We start from the raw sequence: 19,219 nt of genomic DNA, 5'->3' as shown, positions 1-19,219 counted from the left end.
GAAAATTTAGATTTTGTTTTTAATCAAAAGTCTAAACTGCTTTCGTTTCTCTGTTAAAGTAGTCCAATTTACACAATCCTCAACAACTGAAATAGTAGTTAGCAAAAGCATACGTAATACGTTATTACGTGGGTGAAGAAAGGTTATTAGTAATAGCCGTTACTCGCCCACGTTTTCTAAATAGATTTAGAGAACCATTTGGGACAGAAGAAAATAGTTGAATGAATAAATACAACCATGCATGATGAAACGAATATAAATAAGTGGACCTGTATGTTACAATTTGTATTGTTATCATAATTATTAGTAGTAAAGTAAAAAAGTAAATTATTATTATTATTATTATTATTGCCGTTCTTTTTGCTTTCCTACCGTTGTTCGCATTGTTGTGGGTTGTTGCTAGTTTTTTTTTTCTCCACCGCTAGATGGCAAAGTAGTCCCCATCATGGTCACGATCTCTCCCCCCCCCTTTCACTCCGAAGAAGACGAAGAGGCGTAAACTTCCGGGTTTCAAACTGCTACAATCGCAATGAGCAGCACTTAAATACAACGAAACAGGACCGCGGTATGTGAAATGTTCGAGTAATGTCCTAATATGACTCTTATTAATCATGATGCTTTACTTTTTGTACATCGGAATTATTATCTGAGACACGTATGAATGTAGACGGCCGCTACCACTTTCTTTAGACATTACCGCGAAATGCTCTTTATTTACATTGATACTGTTCAGTACAAAACAAGTTCTCTGCAAAGTCGATGTCTGTCAGAGGCATGCGCGTCCTGTTCAGCATCTGAAATGATATGAATCAATAATATGTCAAACAGAAGAGCATTCAAAAGTCCCGCTCCCCCTGGCGCCCGGTCCATGGCAACAAATCTATATCTCCGCCCTCTTTAAACCGCATTGAACGCCTCTTGGTTGGTATTACCGACTGAACATTTCATTTTATGCACTCACAATCATATTATCATTGATTTAGTTAATGTTTTAATATTTTTGACAATACAGTAGACAATAAGACAAAATAATAGAGAAGCATTTTTAAAATAAAAAAATCATACAATATAAAACTATTATAATCATACTTTTTTTACGAGTATACATAATAATAAATACACGAACTAACCACAACAATATGAACACTAATAAACAAACATTAGTACAGTAATTCTGATGATGTCAACCAAAACTGTAGCTGTTGTATTTGATCCTACTAGAATATGCAAGTGGACAGTAAATATAATTTTGCTGTGCTGCAATTGGCTGGTGACCAATCCAGGGCGTACCCCACCTCTTGCCCAAAGTCAGCTCCATTGGGCTTTAGGGTTGAAGTTGCAGGTTACAGTACAATTGCTTTTGGAAAATATTTTGCACATGACCGAGTATCATTTGTGTTAAAAAAATACAAATATACACTCGCTGTTTGTGCGTGTCTTTGCGTGCGTGCCTGCCAGCATGTGTGTGCGCGCGCACATGCATGCCTGTGTGTTTAGCACTCACCTGCTGTTCCTCACCAGGCTCAATTTCCAATGTTTGGACAGGTGCCAAACCATTTGACAATGCATTGTGCATTTACAACTGTGTTGCACGATCAATAAAGTTTGATTTAATTTGTCAACACCATGAAACGTATTTTCTTTTATTTGTAGTTTTGTCTTGGGATGGGATCACCCAAAAAACCCTCAGTGGCACACAGGTAAGCTTGTTTTATTTATTTATTTATTTATTTTTTTGTCGGATATTCAGTCCAGTACATACTATTACTGTATCCCTCAGTCTTAACCCGCTTTGATTTGGTCTATATCATTGAATATCTTTCTGTGTCCGTGGATTAGTACTAGTATGCAGAAGTATTCCACTCCAAAGGAGTGACAGTCTTTCTTTTTGCAGATCCTGTGTGTGTGAGCATAATTCTGGTAAGGAGCCAGATTCCCCACTTCCTCCCATCAGTGAGCGGTTAGCTCACATTCGGCCCAGCAAGGAACTCGTGGAGTTCTACAAGGACAAGATTGCCCAGTGTGAGGGAGAGCAGGCACAACTGCTGAAGAATTTGGAGAAATACAAGAGCATCATAGATGACCAAGTAAGCCGAAGAGACAGGCCACCGTTTCTGGCACATTACACATATGTTCCTCTGTGAACCAGTGTCTTTGTTTTTTAAACACCTTGTGAAAGCATAAGCTACAGGGTGACTTACGGCAGCGTGAAGAAGAGATTGCACAGCTGCAGAATGCGCTGAGCGACATGCAGGTGTACCTCTACCAAGAAAGGGAACAGTCTCTGCGGCTTCATGCAGAAAATGACAGACTAAAGATCAGGTGGGAGCATCTGACCCGAAAGAACACCCAAAAACAAAATAAAGCGCTATATAAGTGCAGTCCATTTACCATTTACTCAGACCTCCACCAAGTATGGACTATTATGACTGTACATGTGAAATATTATATAATGCACCCTTATCCAGATCGTTACCAAAAAGGATGTAATGAAACATACGTTGGTTATTGAAATGTATTTGGTTGCTCCTTCACAGAACATTCATCTCTAAAGTTTTGTGTATTCGTTTGTGTAAACCCGCATTGTCCTATTAGTTCATGTATTACAAGTAACATCGACGACTGTGAAAAGGCTCATAAAATCAAAGCTAGTGGTGGCCTAAGATCTAAACACATTACTCTGGCTATCCTAACAAGACGCATGGAAAAGTATCAAGGTCCCATGCCCATAATGGAAGAGGAAATCAGACAAATTCCAAGGATCCTTCTCCTACAGACAAAATGCTTGGAAATTGGCCCAAAGAAGCGGGCATCTGACACTAGATTGCAAAACTTTTTTCCTTTGCCATTTAATGTGCACAGCACGGCATCAGATGAATCATAATTATTATCATCGTTAAAAAGCTAAGAACATTACCAAGTCTTTCCCCCCAATAATCCTTCAGTGAATGGGGAACCAAAAATGGAGTGAGGTCATCATTATTCTTGATCCACTTTTCAAATTCTCAAAACCATCTTCGCATCTATTTACTGTTGCACAGAGAGCTGGAGGACAGAAAGAAAATGAATCACCTCCTTTCACTAGTGGGTACTGATGATGGAGAGACCACATATTTCCTGCGGGAGCCTCCTCACAAGGTACACTTCATCATATTAGATATTAATAATGATAAGTGTATCGTTCAAATAACAATTATTATTATTACATCGTTGTTTGGTAATCGAGTTTTTACTGCAGCTCCTGCATTGATCTTGATAAAGTAGGTAGTCATGTTGTGTAGTTGTAACCATGCCATTGTTACTTCGGGTTTCTAAACTGTGATTTTTTTTTTCTACAAATAAGTTGGAAAAACTAATTGTTTCAAATATTATAACTAGGTGACTGTCAAACAGAAGAACCAGGAGTCGGGGGAGAATCTCAATCTCAGGCCAACACATTTAAAACCTACTGTGACTAGTAAAGGTCTGAAAATGTTTTTGTGACATTTTCTTCTCATGTCATGTTATGCTACAGTGGAATTATGAGTTCTTTGTTGTAATTTGATCCAGTAAAGAAAACGCAAACGAAAGGAAGTAGATGCTTTATGTTTATTTGTTTGTTGTTGTTGTTGTTGTTTTTATTGTGCCACTTGCATGCTCTCTTAGCAGTGTCCATTAAAAAAAGTAAATTTGAAGATTTGGGAACTGGCGATTCTTTGGAAAAATATAAGACGGACAACCATACTTTAATACTACAGGTGAGGACCGCATTTCCTGCCTGTATTCAAATGTTGTAGACATATTCGTAAGGTGTTTACTGATTTGGTGGCCCCAGGTGGAAGCTCTGCAGGCCCAGATGGAGGAACAAACCCGGCTGGCCAGAGAGCAGGTTGAGTCGCTCCAGGAGGACCGACAGATTAAAAAAGAGGAAGCGCAGGCGGACAGACAGAGATTTCAGTGTCACATCTCGGCTTTGACAGAAAAGTGAGACTTTTATTGCTGTCCATACATTGAAATACATTCATGCTTAACCTGTAGATGAGTTAGTTTCTTCTTCTGTGCAACGTCACAGGCTAAAGCGAACCCAGAATCTGCTCTTCGAAACCATCCAGGATTTCACAAAGCTCAAAATTGACACAAGGACGAAGGAAAATAGATGGATGTTGGAGAAGGACCGCCTCCTGGGAGATGTGAACATGCGCCACAAGCTTCCGAAGAAATCTGCTGGTGTGGAGGTGCGGCGAATACGGCAGCCCGTTAGCGGCGAGAGTCCCACTCGGGTCAGCCCGACTCGGGTCAGCCCGACTCGGTTTAGCCCGCAGCCTCAACAAGACTATAAGCAGAAACATAAGGATGACATTAAGGTATGTCTAGTGGGTGTTTACAATGCTTAAACATCCTCCCTTCAAACCTGTTTTAAAAATGAAACTGCCTTCATATGGTTTCTTTTATCTTTTCAGGCCATGCAGGAGGATGCGAAGCAAGCCCACCGTATGGCAGAGATGTACAGGGAGCAGTGTGTAGCTCTGGAAACAGAACTGGCCCAAGCCAGGGAGCAGGGTGAGGTTGGCAAGGAAATATTTAAGGTATGGTCGTTTAATGGCTCGCCTATTCATGTGTTTTCTTCTTACAGTCGAACACAATCTGTTGCTAGATGCTGGCTGACCTCGGGTTTGTTCAGATGACAGAACATCAATCGATCCATTTTCTGTACTGCTTATCCTAATTAGTCTCGCGGGTGAGCCTATCCTAGCTGGTTTTTGAACGAGGAGCGGGGTACACCCCAGACTTTACGTTGAGGACATTTGCCTTTGCTTAACACCCTCTCTGAGGCAGTTTTTTTTTTTTTTTTATCAGAATAAGCGCAGCGAAAGAAAATCCTTCCCGATGCTCGCTAAACTGAGCTCTTGTGAGGTTCGCTGTTGGTTGCTTCAAATTTGATCAAATTCCCAATTATAGGAGCTTTAACGGGCATTTTGAGTCGAAAGTTTCCTCTGTGTTGATAACGACTCCCGTGTGTCCCTTTACTAATGTTTGATGCGCACAGGAGCGTTCGGAAAAAGTAGCTCAGCGTCTTAAGCTGATGACGCAGCGTTATGAGGCGTTGGAGAAGAGGAGGACCTTGGAGGTGGAGGGCTTCAAGACCGACCTCAGGCAACTTCGGCAAAAGTTCAAAGATATAGAAAAACAGCTCATACAGGTAAAAGACTGAGGGACAAATAACATGAGCTTTTCTCTACACCGAGAAATGGGCGCGTAGTTGTGAATTTACAGTATGTTTAAGCCTATACTTCTGTATATATTGTCCAGGTAACCCTTAATGTTGGGCCCAACCAGGACTTAGCTATTCTGCAAGAGGTCCGCGAGAGCAATACCAGGACGAAGAAGGTCCAAAGTGATCTGATGATGTTAAAAGCCAAGATCTATGGATTGGAAAATGAGCTAAGATTTTGCTAGGGAATGGATCACATTGGTTTTTGTTTTGTTTTGTTTGTTTTGTTTTGGACGCCTTATAAAGCTTTGTGAGCTTTACACAAGCGATGTGCTTTGTACTGTTTATTAGTCCAGCTTGTTTATTTTGTGCCAATAAATGTTGTTGTTGTTGTTGTTTTTAAATCAAAAACTGTCTATTTCAATTTTGGACATAACAAAATACATGATATACACAGGATTATGAGATTTTATGAAAATCATTATCCATTTTCTGTTACACTTGTGGACAAATTGTTTTGGGAGTACGAGAATAAGATGCAAAGTCCACACTGGTTGGAAGAGCTGAGATTCAAACCATTTCAACGTGCTGCACTTTATGGAACTGTTGTGTAGTTTCAGCATCATCTTACCTAATAACTAAACAATCCACATTAAGCGTCTACACAATTTGAACAGCTTAGTTGTCTTTCGCGGGGTTTCGTTTTCCTAAAATGAAAACTTCCAATACAAAGTACGTTTCCGGGGTAACGCGTGACGTCATTGGACGCGTGACCGGAAAAGGTTTAAACAGCACCAGAATGAACTTTCACTCACTCCGCAGTCTGATTCAAGGTTCAACTTTTTGCGACCTTACCTTCAAATTCCAACATTAATATATATATATATATTATTTTTCTTAACAAAGGCCGTCAGTGTTGTTTGGGCTTGGAGCTCGCTTGACTCTATGTTTCTTTATTTCTTTGTCTCACGCGGCATTTCAACACGCTAGCAATGCAGAGAGTAAGTTGTTTGAAAAGTACCTGGAAGCTGTTGGAATCAAGCAGCCAAGGAGCAGCAAGACGACATTACAGCCATGTAAGTCATCGCTTTAGTTGTTGTTGTTGTTGTTGTTTACATATATATAATTCACTGGAAGGTAAAAGGAGAAAAGTGCAGAAATGGCAACGTCACTAGTTGGCCTACTCAGTCATTGAATGAGTTTATCTACAGTTTTATTTACAATTGTTGTAACAAAGTCTTAATTAGCTGTTGCTATACTAAAATGACTCATTCTTTGTCATAACAATGATTGTTTTTTTTATTTATTAATGCAGAAATATACTCACATATGACCTACCCTCACTTTATATGCAATATACCGAGACCTTTGTTATGCCTCACTTGTGTAGTTGCAACATATTGTTAAATAAGTATTAAAATGCATTACACTTGTATGAATACTGCTATCAAAACATAACCATTTTGTCCTTTTAATATTTATCTACACCTTGTCACTCGTATTAATTTGTGCAGGTTATCCTAATGTAAATGTGACTGTTATTTTGAATTAATAATTCAATATAAACAATATTGTAAATCTGTTCTTTAGACCGCAAACAGTGCCTCGACTGGTTGCGGTCGAGCGATACACTTTATTTTGCCTCAATTTCTTCAGTTGACATACGAGGTGAATAGACATCATGTGCAATTTTGCACAATTTAAAACAGTTCCCCGATGTCTGAATAAAAGGCTTGTGTATGGCTTTTCATTACCATGACGACCAAGGGCAGGGCTAGAGCATACGACGAATCGGACAATTGACAACTGTGCAAAATCAATTCCACAAAAATGGCCGATCAGTCGATACATTTACTTATTTTACTGCTGCTATCTGTCGCCTCGCCGTCTCCTCAGGGCTCAATCGGTCTCCTCTTCGACATCGATGGCGTGCTGGTGCGCGGTCGGACACCCATCCCTGCGGCCAAGCAGTGTTTCAGGAACCTCGTGGACCACCAGGGCAAATACAAAGTACCTGTGGTGTTTGTCACCAATGCCGGAAACTGCGTGCGGCAGACCAAAGCGGAGCATCTTTCGCATCTGCTTGAAGTGGAGGTAGGGGAACCCAATTTTTTTCAATGTCGCATTAGCCCATTCGTAGCCATCTTGTTCCTGTTTCTTTGTGCCTTCGACCTCAGGTGTCACCAGACCAGGTGATGCTGTCCCACAGTCCTTTGCGAATGTTCTCCCAGTTTCACCAAATGTGCGTGCTGGTGTCAGGACAAGGTCCTGTTGAAGAGGTGGCTCACATGTATCCTGTTTCAAATCAGCGGCTCACGCTCCGTATGACCGAGGCGACCTCACTGTGTTCATGCGCTGTTTATTTACTGTGCGTCCACTCTGCTCTTCAAACTTTGAATAACGTCGGACCCTCCGCTATCTGTTTGTTTTGTCGATTTCTGTAATTGTTACTAACTAAAGGTGACCCGTGATTGCCTTAACCTACTAAACTTCAGGCTGGGCTTCCAGAATGTTGTCACCATAGATAATCTCAGAAAGGGCTATCCTCTACTTGATATAGTGGATCACAACAGAAGACCAAAAGACGGTGTGAGTTTATTTAGCTGCACACAAACGACAAACATGTTTGGGTACACCATCACAATTAAATGTGAGCCAATCTAAGAGCACAACTTGGATTGGCGCTCTTGTTCTGGACTGGATGTATTTCGATGGTGCTGCTGTGCTAGATGAGCGGATGACCGTCAATGCAATGTGAGGATAACTAGTCACTAATGTTGTTGAATACTTACATCTTGTCTCACAGATTCTTCCAACTGAAGGTTTACGGCCAATAGATGGTATGTTTGTACATGCATGTGTGTTTAAAAAAAGAAAAATGAAATGCATACAGTACAGGTCATAGGAAAGTTGATCTATTTCAGTCCAAAACTTAAGATTGAACAAATACGTTGGGCAATACTTTTCACCAGGCCAGTTCCAACCTTGTATCTTTATATTACAAATGTGTAGTGAATTTATATGAATGTCCCTTTTTAAGTTGAACTACTGAAATTATGTTTTATCCAATAATTCTAATTCGTTGAGATGCACCTGTCCTGTACATTTTAATTTATTTGACAGTTTTTCCACTTTCCCCACTTATCTTTATAGCTGTCATCTTATTTGGTGAGCCAATTAGATGGGAGACCAACCTCCAGCTTATTGTTGATGTCCTCCTAACAAACGGAAAGCCAGACAGGAATTGGAATTCTGTGCAGTATCCTCACATTCCGTTGCTGGCCTGTAACATGGACCTGCTGTGGATGGCTGAGGCCAAGAATCCCAGGTGGAGGAAAAAAAAGTGCTGTTCTTTTTCCTGAATTATAGCTCATGTTGTGGTTCCCTAACAGGTTTGGACACGGTATGTTTCTGCTGTGCTTGGAGAGCCTGTACAAGAAGTTGACGGGTCATGACCTCAAATACGAGGCTCTGATTGGTAAACCCAGCGTAGTGACTTATAATTATGCGGAGCTGCTGATCAGGAAGCAGGCTGAGAGACTTGGATGGGCCACACCTGTGAGGAGACTGTACGCAATAGGGTGAGCGACTCCGTCCTTGCATTTTTGGGCCACACGTTTGTTATTCCAAACGGATTTACGCATGTACCGTATATCACCTCTTCTCGGTAGTGATAACCCCATGGCTGACATATACGGCGCCAATCTCTACAACCGCTACCTCCGGGCTGCTCGTAATTCTCTCGAGGCCTCTAAAACGACGTCGACGGAATTGGGCGGCGCGCCCGGTGTGTTTGGGGCAAGTGGGGATCTGCCCGAGGCGTGCCACTCCATTCTGGTGTGTACAGGAGTTTACAGCAAAGAGGAGGCGCTGCCGTCGGACACGGCGCACACGGTAACCGAGCAGCGCATCTTCCACGGCCACAGGGACTTTTGCTTTGACCCCAGCCTTACACAGCCGACCTACGTGGTGCAGGATGTCAAAGACGCCGTAGAGTTGGTGTTCCAGCAGGAGGGATGGCCCCTGGATTAGTTGGCCCATGATGAATGACGTTAAGAGGTCGAAACACAAGGGTATATTTTTTACAAACAAAACAACAATATCCTCTTTTTCACATTTTAAAGCAAACTTGGCCATATGAGAGTTATTACTACTACTGCCACTACTCCCAAACTCAATCCAGACTAAAACAACACAAACTGACAAAAACAGCTCTTTGATGGATTTCGGAAATCAGATGCATAAGATGATTTATATTTACCCAATAGATCAATGTAAAGATTTCAACCCCAAACCTCAGAACTGTGAGGTAGATAGTGTGAGCACTCGAGCACTCGTGCTGCCGCTGCAGTCTTCCTCTTCACTACATTTCATGTTTGCACATCAATGTGATGTGGAGCTGGATCCTCTCCTGACATTTACAGTCATGCCACATATAGAGACAAGAAAACCATTCTCACTAACATTTACACTGTCGCTGGAGAAGAACCTGAAACCGCAACGCCTGCACAGACGCCAGGTGAGTAAACCGCCACGCTCTGTGACAAATGTGGTTACTTACCTTTGTGCCGCCCAGTTTACATCAGAATTGTTATAACAGCCATGGATTTATATGCAGTTTTCCTACATTCAGACACACTAACTAATCTGAACGAAGATGTATTTTATTATCTCCACAAACGTCATTTTTGCATGATTGTGTTGCCGCAGTTACGCATACAGGCTCAACAGTCATTTTGAGTTTAGTCAACTGTTTGGTGATATTATCTTGCATAACGTTTATATATGTTATTACTAAACCTTTGAAAGGACATTTCTGATTGTTGATTTGTCACTTTCAGTGATTTTGAAAAAGACATTAAACACATTGGTCAATGTAGTTCATACATTCCGAGTGTGGCAGTGGGCTTCATGCGTGTTGGGACTTGTTGCTTTAATTCCCTCGGCAGCCACTATCAGCTAGCATAACTGCTGAATGTCAAACGTTCCACAGAGGACAGCATGCAAAAAACAGACTTGGGTCCTGTTCTTCATTACACACACCTGCACTTGGTTATTTTACATCTTCTGAGATCCAGTGTTTCTAATTGTTGGAACCCTTTCATGAAGTTAGGGTTATCCAAAATCTCTGCATTATGACGCATTGAATTGTAATACCCACCATTCGATTTGTGGCCTCAACAAAGCTGTGAAATGCAACTGTATTCATCACTTGTGCACCAAATACAAAAAAAATATAGCGTTCAAAACTTTTAATTAATGGAAAAAGGCTCTGGGTGAACAAATGTTACATGGAAACTGTCAAAATAATCAAGAATCACATTCAAAAATTCCAACGTTAAAACAAGCAATTAAATTGTTTAACTTAATTAAAACAATGAAAAAAATAAATAATACTTTTCATACATGACAATCATGTTGTGGCGTCCTAGAGGCATTAATAGGTCCAAGTTGATTTACAGTCGAGTTCGATGAAGCACCGTCAGTGTCGAGTTTGTGATTGTGAAGGCTCTGCTATGCTGTCCTTTTTTTTTTTTGCTTCTGAGGCTTCTTGCTGGGTGTGTTTTTGGGAGATGTTTCCGGAGGGGGCGTGTAAATCGGCTTCCATGGGATCGGGTTGTAAAAGCTGGGTGGTGGGTGGAATCTGCAGGGACCTGCAGCAAAGATATAACACTCGCAGCTTACCCAGAAATACAAATCTTGAACCACTATCCACTGCGAGCAAACGTCATACATCGGTGTGCAGGTGTAAATTAGAATACTCTTAGGGGAGTTCACTGTATTTCAGCATTGCAATTCCAAAAGTGAAACTTATAAATTATACAGTCATTCAACGCAATAAACTACTTTTCGGAAGGGCATTTCCAACATCATTTCCGTATGATTATTTTATTTTTTTTTTACTTATGTAATATTCTCATCTCTTGGAGGCAGTACAATGTGAATTTGTTAGCCTTAAGCTAAACTCATCAAAATAATCCCACAAGTATAAAATAGTTGACTTTGTGTAGTGACTCTGAGTTTTTGAATTGAACTCAACAAATACATTACGTGAAGTTTTGTAATTGATTTGAGATGCACCCCACAGACAATTGTAGTTGCTAACTGCCAGTTCAGATCGCACTCACTTGAATAATGAGGTGCTTTTGGACTTGCTTTCCATTTCTCATTGTTTTTTGCCAGCCATTGCTTGAAGTTCTCCTCTGCCTTCCTCCGGCGCTCTTTCTCCTGCTCTTCCCTCAGACTTGCTTCCTCCTGTTAGAAGAAGATTCTCATGAGTGCAAATGACGTTTTAAAAAAAACGGGTCTTACTTACTTTTTGCTTCATTTCCCTTTCTATCCTCTCTTGGTTTTTTTTCTGAAGCCAGTCCTTGTACTTCTGTTGAGCTTTTTGTTCCGTCTCTCTTTGTTTTTCCTGTCGACGCTGCACCTCTGCTGCTTCTCTGCTGATTTTTAGAAGCTGATCGTGTCTTTCCTTGGAATACAAAAACATGATATCGTCCAAGCATTTTTTGTTCTATTGGATAAAATAATTAGAAATTACAATTTGTTCTTGTGAATTGTGGACTAGTTTTCTACCCGTTCTCTTTTCAGCTGCTGCCAGTCTCTAATCTTTTTTTCCTCCATGACCTTTTTCTGTTTACGTTGCATTTCTTCTTGTTCTTTTTTCCCCTTGAGTAAAAGCACCTGGTTAAAAGGACATTGTGGTTTAATCACAGCAAATGCAAAAAATAAACTACAAAAATCTTCATGCTCAAAAAATAATACGCTCAAATCGCGTCTCCTGTGAAATGGACGCCCCATACTGTCTGGTTACGCATCCATTTTCCGTAGGCTCGTCGTCATGAGGGTCACTGGTGAGCTGGAGCCTATTCTACCCGACTTTGGACGAGAGGCGGGGTATGTGTGCACTGGACTGGTAACCAGCCAATCATAGCGCACAGATAAACCACTATTCACATTCACACCTATGGTCAATTTACGGTCTTCTATTAACCTAACATGCGTGTTTTTGCGACGTGGGAGGAAACCAGAGTACCCAAAGAAAACCCAGGCAAGCGTGGGGAAAACATACAAACCTGGACATCACGACCAAATGTGAGGCAGTTAACTAACTCTGAACGACGAGTTAGTATGAGACACACAGCAAGAGCGTGTACAATGATTAAACTCCTCGTCCACTTGCCTCCTCGGTTTTCTTTTTCATTTTAAGCTGGTCTTCTTTTGCTTTGTTGACCAGCCACACTTCCCATGGACTGAGGGCTTCAGGTTCGATCTGCCCCGAGGTGGGATTCTGTCGCTCACATCTTTAAAAAAAAAAATAATAATAATTATAATAATAATAATTGAAGCAAACACAGCGTCAGAATGACTTTTAGTACATTTCGTATGATTTCTGTATGTCTCGTGACATATATAGACTCAGGTAATACCTGAGCGGTTGTTGAGTAGTAGTAGTAGTAGTAGTACTGAGGTCGTCGTCGTCTTCATCGCTCTCGTAGCTGTCATGGTAGATGGGGGACAGCAAGGAGTACGTGTCGTCGTCCTCAGGTAGGACGTCGTCGTCTATCGGGTATTCCGATACGTGGACGTGTTTTCTCTCATTTTGCTTGAGAGGCGTCGAGCTGAAGTCCTCGGACGCAAAGGCTGGGGAGCTCGGCAGCCACCAACCAGACATTACTAGTCGATCGATCTCTGCAGCCGGAACAAAACAAATGCACATCAAAGCGGTTTGCCTTTTGGAGAACAGTTTTGACTCTTTTGTACTGTCAGTGATCTCTTCAATTGTACTTGAGTAACAACAACGTTTATCGCGGCATCTCAAAGCTACTGGAAACACACGCTCATTGGTTAGCTAGGCTCGGCTAACGATGTTAGCACCGAGATGTTACAACTTGCCTAAGTTATAGACTCACGGTACGGTTTATGAACATTTCCTCTCTTTGTTTCGTCGACGAGGCGCTAAAAACAATATGTGAATAAATCCCCTCTTTCTTACCTTTATAGTAGGGCTGAATGGGAACTTGTGTGCATTTCCTTCTTTCATATTCGCGTTCTCGAACAACTGTTTCCCATGATGCACCAGCTCTATACTCCACGCCGTTTTGTAACCATGACGACTGCAGTTAGATTGTTTAAAGGGCCACAGTCATTTATTGTTTGAGGAAATATGCTCATCTTTATCATTTGAGTGCATTGAACAGTTACTAATTTGTTATGCATTTGTAGAATGCTATCGTATTATTATTATAATTCACGTGATTTGCGCAAATGTGATGATACAATTGACCAGCTGCCGTATGACAATCGTCAAGCCGGGGTCCGCCACCGGAGGTGGTACAATTGTTAGTTTCAAAGTAAGAGCGAAACCGAAATGGCTGTTTGCTGCTGTAATGCCGCTAGCTTAACATCGTTGTGAGAGAATAGTCACTATACAAAGATTTGTTTTTGTAGTGTAGTCATTGAGCCTATGTTATGTGTGCTTTCTTAAAACCTAATACAAATACTATAATTTATATTATACGTGCTTAAATGTATATTTTTTAGACCCTTTGACATGTTAGTGTCAAATGGTCCTTCCTGACCAAAAGTGACTTTTGCACAGTCACTTTTGTTCATAGACAATCAGAACACTTCAGGGTTCATCTATCTATCTATCAATCTAATCTATTTATCTATCTAATCTATCTATCAGATGCCCGAGCCATCTCTCATTAGCTCAGTTTTTCTTCAATTGAGTTGTATAGGTTATAGGTCATATTAATGGTGGAATTTTTTAAATTTTGGATTATTTTTTTTTTTTTAAATGATTTATCGGTGTCTCACTTATATCACAAATATGGGATGTGTAGACTTTTCATATCCACTGCAAGTCAGTCCTACGGCACTGCATGCTACAGCAATATTGTCTTTACAAATAGAAACGATTCTATATTTGCAATAAATCATCTGCATTTGAAACCTTTCACAAACCTGCTATCTCGTTTCATCTTCACCCAAGCGCCGGGTATACGGGCCTGCTTGGTGTTTACGTGCGCGCCCTGTGCCTCACTCGCACTTAACATCATCAGCCGAAATACAGCAGGTGTGCCAAAATGAGCTTGGACTGTTTTCACAAAGAGTTGCGGTATTACGCTGAGCGCTTCTAATGTGTGATCGTTGTTGTGTTTAAGTGCGTGGTCTGCTTTATTTGTCAAGTTCTTAAGAGCACATCAACACCGAACGTGTGTTCCCATGTTTCGTGCAATCTTTCAAAGTTTAAATGAAGTTTACACGTAAAGACTGTCGAGAAACTTTTCCAACGGAAATGTTTGTATTTTGTTTGTAATCACAGAACTATTTCTAGACTGCTCTCTAAATTGTGTCCATCTATCACTTCAGCCAATTGTCTGACACACTTAATCGGTAAGGTAATAAAAGGAGAGGGTAATCAACCCCCAGCACGTGCAGAACGCAGTTGTTATGTGCATGTCCACTCAGCCCAGCCCCTGACGCGAACCCTCCTCCTCTCCTAGAAGGCCTGTTCTTCACATTCAGAGCTCTGCAACTTCACAGAGCACATCCATCCCATCCATCAGTTTGCAGGCGGGATGGTGGCGGGAGAAGTTCAGAGACTGCCAGACGGCAAACGCCACCAACGGCGGCTCTCCAAGACACCTCATCCGGACCGGAGAGCATCACCGGGGAGCCGCAAGAAGCTCCAAGTCATCATTTGTGTTCTGCTGGTGGAGCTGTGTGAAAGATTCACATTTTTCGGCATTGTATGCAACATGATTCTCTTTTGCACCGTGAAGCTGGGCTACGACAACTACATGGCTGCCACGGTCAACTTGTGCTTCATAGGGGCCAGCACCCTCACCCCTGTGCTGGTTGGCTGGTTCGCCGAAACCTGCCTAGGAAGAACCAAGGTGCTCTACGTGTGCACTTTCCTCCATTTCTTTGGTAAGACACAGTGGAAGTTTCTTTTCCGTGTGTCTTTGTATGCAAGGGTTCACTGCAACTTTGACGGTACTGTAAAAAACAAAAACTGAAATTCACTCAAAGAACAACACACGGACAAATGAGCTATCGTTTAGCCGTGCAAAACATTCGTTATTCATACGTCCAATAAATACTTCAGCCCATGTTTGGTTAGGGTCTATCCCGCAAATATAACGACCGCGTCGTCCCGCTTTCCGCAGGCACGGCCATGTTGCCTGTGGTCGCGTTCCCTTTCGAAGATTTTTACACGGACACTCATCACATGAGTCACAAGTTGGAACCTCAAGAGCAGCAGGCCCTGTTCTACACCGGCCTCCTGGCTGCCGCGCTGGGCATTGGCGGCATCCGGGCCATCCTGTGCCCCTTGGGAGCATACAGCCTGCAGAACTACAATCAATACCAGCTACTGGGCTTCTTCAACTGGTATGTGATGCATCGACGATACATGATTGGAACACGCGTTGACTGGGTTACAATTGATACTGTAACTCAATAGAATGCATCGCTTAGTGGGCAGAAGAAGAGAATACTTTCATTATTAGCTCATTATTGTACAAATATGACATTCAGCTGGTTCGTCTGGGGATTTATTGTATTTTTCTTCACCTAAAAGACGATTAAAATATGATTAAGATCTGAACCTTTTTACGAATTTTAGCCGGATGCTGGCAAACGATAAAGAAGAATGACTTGAAAGACTTCTCTGATATTTGTTTTCATTATGTTTAGGTTCTACTGGTTGGTTAACCTGAATTCCACTGTTGTGTTTCTGGGTATTGCTTACATCCAGCAATCTGTGGCCAAAAATCTGGGTTTCCTAATCCCCTTTACGTCTGCACTGCTGGCACTCATTGCCATACACATGATGCGCAACAAACTCACCTACAAACCCAAGAAAGGTAAAAGTACACACCGTATCACTGTGTCAATATTCTTACTGCTTTTTGGTAAACGTTAATTTTGGCCCGTCCAGCACCTCAGACCAATCTCTTTTGGTTTCTGTCAAAAGGCGGATCCTTACTGACGACGCTTGGAGTTTTCTTGAACTCCCTCAAGATGTGCTGCCTTCACTATCGCCACCTCAGCGGAGATGTGCCATCTTGGTTGGACCGGGCGAAGGAGAACAACGGCGGCCGGTACAGCGAGACTCACGTGGAGAACGTCAAAGTCTTGGCCAACCTCTTCCCTCTTTATGGACTCCAACTGCTCTACAGAGCCTGTGTCACTCAGGCAAGTCACCGGGGGATCTACGGTCTGGAGCGTCCCGACTGCAAAGTACCAAAGCCGATCATTTCTGTGTTTCCACGCAGATCCCCTCGGGATACTACATCCAGACGATGAACTCCAACCTTCACCTGAGTGACGTCCTGTTGCCCATCGGCGCCATGAACGTCATCAGCATTTTACCTCTGCTCGTATTGGCCCCGCTGATTGAGTGCGTCAACAGCTGCTCGCTCTCCATGGCAAAAACTCCACTCGCGCCCACAAGAGTCATCAGTGAGTATTTCCCTCTGCACACCGCTCACGATGCAGCACGTCGTTTCAACATCTTCATCTAAATATGTCTCTCTTTCTTCTACCTCTGCTGTCCTCCCCTTTTCTCTCTTGAAATGACTTGTCTTATAACTCCCATTCTGCAGCCCCCTGTCTCATCAGCCCACCCTATCTAATCCTCCCCTTGCAGCTCTGGGACACGCGTGTGCAGCTCTGTCCGTCCTGGCGTCGGGTTTATCTGAGCTGCACAGGAAGGCTTTCCCCCTGGTGGAGCAAAGCCTCTCCGGGAAGGTTCTGCAAGTATCGTCCATGCCGTGTTTCCAGCTGGCTCCGCAGTACATCCTACTCGGACTGGCTGAGGCTCTGGTCACTCCGGCATGTGAGTGGAAGGCAGAACCAGTGTGGGGACTTTTTCGACAGGTTTTTTCAAAATCAGAAGGGTTCTTCTAACAATGCCAACAATCCCCAAAAGGTCGGAAGATCTGTTAAAGTAGGTGTAAAGTGCTGTGTATTTGGTCGAGAGTTTTAGGAGTGCTTGTTTAAAAAAAAAAAAAAAAAAACAACTGCTGAGTCTTTTGCCAAGGCAAGGGCAATGAGCCGTACATGTTTGAAGATGGTATTTTGGCAGTTCTGAGTCATTTTAGAACTCCGTGGCAAATCCGGCCCCGTCAGCTCATCAGTAAGCTGATACTCTTTAAACCATTCAATCTTGACACAGAGCACAAAGTGCAACAAACTCATTTTGCGTCTAAAGCTAAATGATCTTGATTGTGAAGAGAAATTGTATTACCATTTGTATTACTACTATGGATTTCCTTTTGCAGGGACTCCAATATATGATGTCATATATTATTCCAGCGATGATTTCTGCTTTCTACGGCAGGTTCCCTGATCTCTTTCCAGCTGACCCCCAGACACATCCGAGGAATCTCGCTGCACTTTCTCACACTGTCCTACGGGGGAGGCTGCTTCCTAGGAGCCATCTGCATTCAGTTGGTCTACTTCGTGTCTGGAGGTTTTAAAAAAAAAAAAAAAAAGTGCTTTCAATCCTTTAAGGTGGAATGAATTGCCATTTAATACAGCACAATGCTTGACCGCAGGTTCCTTTTATCCAAGTGTCCTGCATGACGGGAATCTGGAGAGATTCTTTTTCTTAATGGCCACGCTGATGGCGATGAATACTTTGGTGTATTGGAGTATATCACACAGGTACTGTATTACCTCACATTACTGGGAATACCACAAAAGTAACAAATATACTGTCATCAGGTCTACTTGCAAGAAATCGTAGTATCACAGAGGGCACTAAACTCATAATAGTTTGAAGAAAAAAAGATTCCCAATATGTCATTGAGGCACCTTTGAGTAAATGGTCGAATGGGACAATCACCTTCCCTTCATGGAAACATGCTAAAAGCACATACCTGTACAATACTTTACATTATGAAAGCTACAATATAAATGAGTACAATATCAACTTTACAAAGTCCTGTATGTAATACATAAAAGACAATAATAAAACGTCGACATATATTTGAGACGATGAATATAATATAACACAATAGCAATAAGGTTTCATTATGAGAGAAAAAATGTTTTGTTTTTTTTAAATCTGGATTCAAAATGTCCACATTTCGGGCCTCTTTTTTTGCATGGGGGGGCGACAAATGGCCGGACTGTCCCACATGCTGGCCCTCGATTCCCTCAGAAAGTAGAATCCTCCTCAACTCAACAACTGCCAAGACTTAGTTTCGGGTTAGAACCCGAACAGCAGCATTCTGAATGAGAGTCAAATGTTTCAAGCAGTTGTTGGGAAGTCCAGTTCTGAGCATGAAAGCATGGATGAGTCTCTTTTATGAGTCTTTGTGGGACATACAGGTACTAAAAAGTGCTTCATAATACTGTATATGCAGCATGTATGTGTATGAAATGGCGAATTCCGTGAAATCCTTGATGTCATTATGTTATCAAAATGATGGCGGTTTTATGCTGGCATTTGTTGCAAAAGGAAGTTGTGATGCTCTGTATTTAATGTATTGACATTTGTTGTTGTTGTTTTTTTAAACCTTGTAAATTGCGTTTTCCTTTCTCAGGTACATGGATCTGAGCGCGCGGGGTAAAGCGCTGACCGTCAGCCCACTCGCGGAGAAGCTTCTTCAGTACAAAGGATGCCTGCGGTACTATGACACCATGGACCAGTCGTACACAAACAAGTCCTGCGACTCCATCATCTGACAGCCTTTCAAAGTCACCTCGACGCTCTGCTCGCTGCTGCTGTCAACTCGAATGTACTTTGGTCGTTTTGTCATGATTTGCCGAGAACTGTGGGCTGCGTATTGTGTCTTAGGGCTACATTTGTATATTCAAATAAGAGTATGCTGTATATAAAACTGCTACTATAAATAGCATAGAACAATAAAACAAAATATGATGGTCTGATTTTTATTGAAACAATGCACAATATCAAACTATTGCAGGATTGTTTTTATTTTTGTTCATAATTGCTACTTTTGAAAATTATACAGTGCTGTGAAAAAGTATTGCCCCCTTCTT

At 41.9% G+C, this 19,219-nt stretch overlaps 4 protein-coding genes across 8 annotated transcripts; 3 read left to right on the top strand and 1 right to left on the bottom strand.

Annotated features, from left to right (window-relative positions):
* The first annotated feature begins 448 nt into the window (after positions 1-448).
* On the top strand, positions 449-5,640 carry ccdc77 (coiled-coil domain containing 77). Of its 2 annotated transcripts, none has more exons than XM_061772833.1 (12): positions 449-565; positions 1,654-1,700; positions 1,895-2,087; positions 2,180-2,322; positions 3,042-3,138; positions 3,379-3,463; positions 3,646-3,737; positions 3,815-3,963; positions 4,052-4,343; positions 4,440-4,565; positions 5,027-5,179; positions 5,290-5,640. In XM_061772833.1, exons 2-12 carry the CDS (start codon positions 1,666-1,668, stop codon positions 5,434-5,436), a joined length of 1,512 nt encoding a protein of 503 aa, XP_061628817.1. In that variant the 5' UTR covers positions 449-565; positions 1,654-1,665; the 3' UTR covers positions 5,437-5,640. The 2 variants fall into 2 exon arrangements, with proteins under 2 accessions (XP_061628817.1, XP_061628818.1); XM_061772834.1 differs by having other exon boundaries at positions 475-565; positions 3,649-3,737.
* Positions 5,641-5,954: 314 nt separating this feature from the next.
* hdhd5 (haloacid dehalogenase like hydrolase domain containing 5) lies at positions 5,955-10,079 on the top strand. The gene is made up of 9 exons (XM_061772835.1): positions 5,955-6,024; positions 6,182-6,267; positions 7,088-7,285; positions 7,369-7,481; positions 7,687-7,780; positions 7,998-8,031; positions 8,345-8,519; positions 8,584-8,772; positions 8,863-10,079. The coding sequence occupies exons 1-9, from the start codon at positions 5,991-5,993 to the stop codon at positions 9,221-9,223; spliced, it is 1,284 nt and encodes a 427-aa protein (XP_061628819.1). The 5' UTR covers positions 5,955-5,990; the 3' UTR covers positions 9,224-10,079.
* slc15a5 (solute carrier family 15 member 5) lies at positions 9,411-19,097 on the top strand. 3 transcript variants are annotated; one of them, XM_061772831.1, is made up of 10 exons: positions 9,411-9,710; positions 14,710-15,133; positions 15,373-15,595; positions 15,902-16,071; positions 16,182-16,402; positions 16,483-16,669; positions 16,857-17,045; positions 17,550-17,681; positions 17,767-17,875; positions 18,760-19,097. In XM_061772831.1, exons 1-10 carry the CDS (start codon positions 9,411-9,413, stop codon positions 18,899-18,901), a joined length of 2,097 nt encoding a protein of 698 aa, XP_061628815.1. In that variant the 3' UTR covers positions 18,902-19,097. The 3 variants fall into 3 exon arrangements, with proteins under 3 accessions (XP_061628815.1, XP_061628814.1, XP_061628816.1); XM_061772830.1 differs by having other exon boundaries at positions 14,707-15,133; XM_061772832.1 differs by lacking the exons at positions 17,767-17,875; positions 18,760-19,097 and having other exon boundaries at positions 14,707-15,133; positions 16,813-17,045.
* On the bottom strand, positions 10,429-13,473 carry LOC133477751 (coiled-coil domain-containing protein 34-like). 2 transcript variants are annotated; one of them, XM_061772836.1, is made up of 7 exons: positions 13,191-13,473; positions 12,625-12,886; positions 12,378-12,498; positions 11,771-11,878; positions 11,508-11,666; positions 11,320-11,446; positions 10,429-10,845 (listed from the first exon to the last, which is right to left on the bottom strand). In XM_061772836.1, exons 2-7 carry the CDS (start codon positions 12,867-12,869, stop codon positions 10,706-10,708), a joined length of 900 nt encoding a protein of 299 aa, XP_061628820.1. In that variant the 5' UTR covers positions 12,870-12,886; positions 13,191-13,473; the 3' UTR covers positions 10,429-10,705. The 2 variants fall into 2 exon arrangements, with proteins under 2 accessions (XP_061628820.1, XP_061628821.1); XM_061772837.1 differs by lacking the exon at positions 13,191-13,473 and adding an exon at positions 13,091-13,138.
* Positions 19,098-19,219: the final 122 nt, after the last annotated feature.

This window comes from Phyllopteryx taeniolatus, chromosome 5 (assembly GCF_024500385.1).
Source record: "Phyllopteryx taeniolatus isolate TA_2022b chromosome 5, UOR_Ptae_1.2, whole genome shotgun sequence".
NCBI lineage: Eukaryota > Metazoa > Chordata > Actinopteri > Syngnathiformes > Syngnathidae > Phyllopteryx > Phyllopteryx taeniolatus.
This window is presented reverse-complemented; position numbering and strand designations above follow the sequence as displayed.

Bases quoted from the DNA above. Each gene is read 5' to 3' on its own strand.
- ccdc77 (XM_061772833.1), top strand. From the start codon at position 1,666: ATGGGATCACCCAAAAAACCCTCAGTGGCACACAG. The intron at 3,139-3,378 runs GTACACTTCATC...TATTATAACTAG, and splicing joins TGCGGGAGCCTCCTCACAAG to GTGACTGTCAAACAGAAGAA. The intron at 5,180-5,289 runs GTAAAAGACTGA...TATATTGTCCAG, and splicing joins TAGAAAAACAGCTCATACAG to GTAACCCTTAATGTTGGGCC.
- hdhd5 (XM_061772835.1), top strand. From the start codon at position 5,991: ATGAACTTTCACTCACTCCGCAGTCTGATTCAAG. The intron at 6,268-7,087 runs GTAAGTCATCGC...CCGTCTCCTCAG, and splicing joins CAAGACGACATTACAGCCAT to GGCTCAATCGGTCTCCTCTT. The intron at 7,781-7,997 runs GTGAGTTTATTT...CTTGTCTCACAG, and splicing joins ACAGAAGACCAAAAGACGGT to ATTCTTCCAACTGAAGGTTT.
- slc15a5 (XM_061772830.1), top strand. From the start codon at position 9,411: ATGGATTTCGGAAATCAGATGCATAAGATGATTTATATTTACCCAATA. The intron at 9,711-14,706 runs GTGAGTAAACCG...CTCCTCTCCTAG, and splicing joins AACGCCTGCACAGACGCCAG to AAGGCCTGTTCTTCACATTC. The intron at 17,682-17,766 runs GTTTTAAAAAAA...GCTTGACCGCAG, and splicing joins GGTCTACTTCGTGTCTGGAG to GTTCCTTTTATCCAAGTGTC.
- LOC133477751 (XM_061772836.1), bottom strand. From the start codon at position 12,869: ATGTCTGGTTGGTGGCTGCCGAGCTCCCCAGCCTTTGCGTCCGAGGAC. The intron at 12,499-12,624 runs GTATTACCTGAG...TTTTTTTTAAAG, and splicing joins ACTACTCAACAACCGCTCAG to ATGTGAGCGACAGAATCCCA. The intron at 11,879-12,377 runs GCAAGTGGACGA...CCTTTTAACCAG, and splicing joins TGAAAAAGAAAACCGAGGAG to GTGCTTTTACTCAAGGGGAA.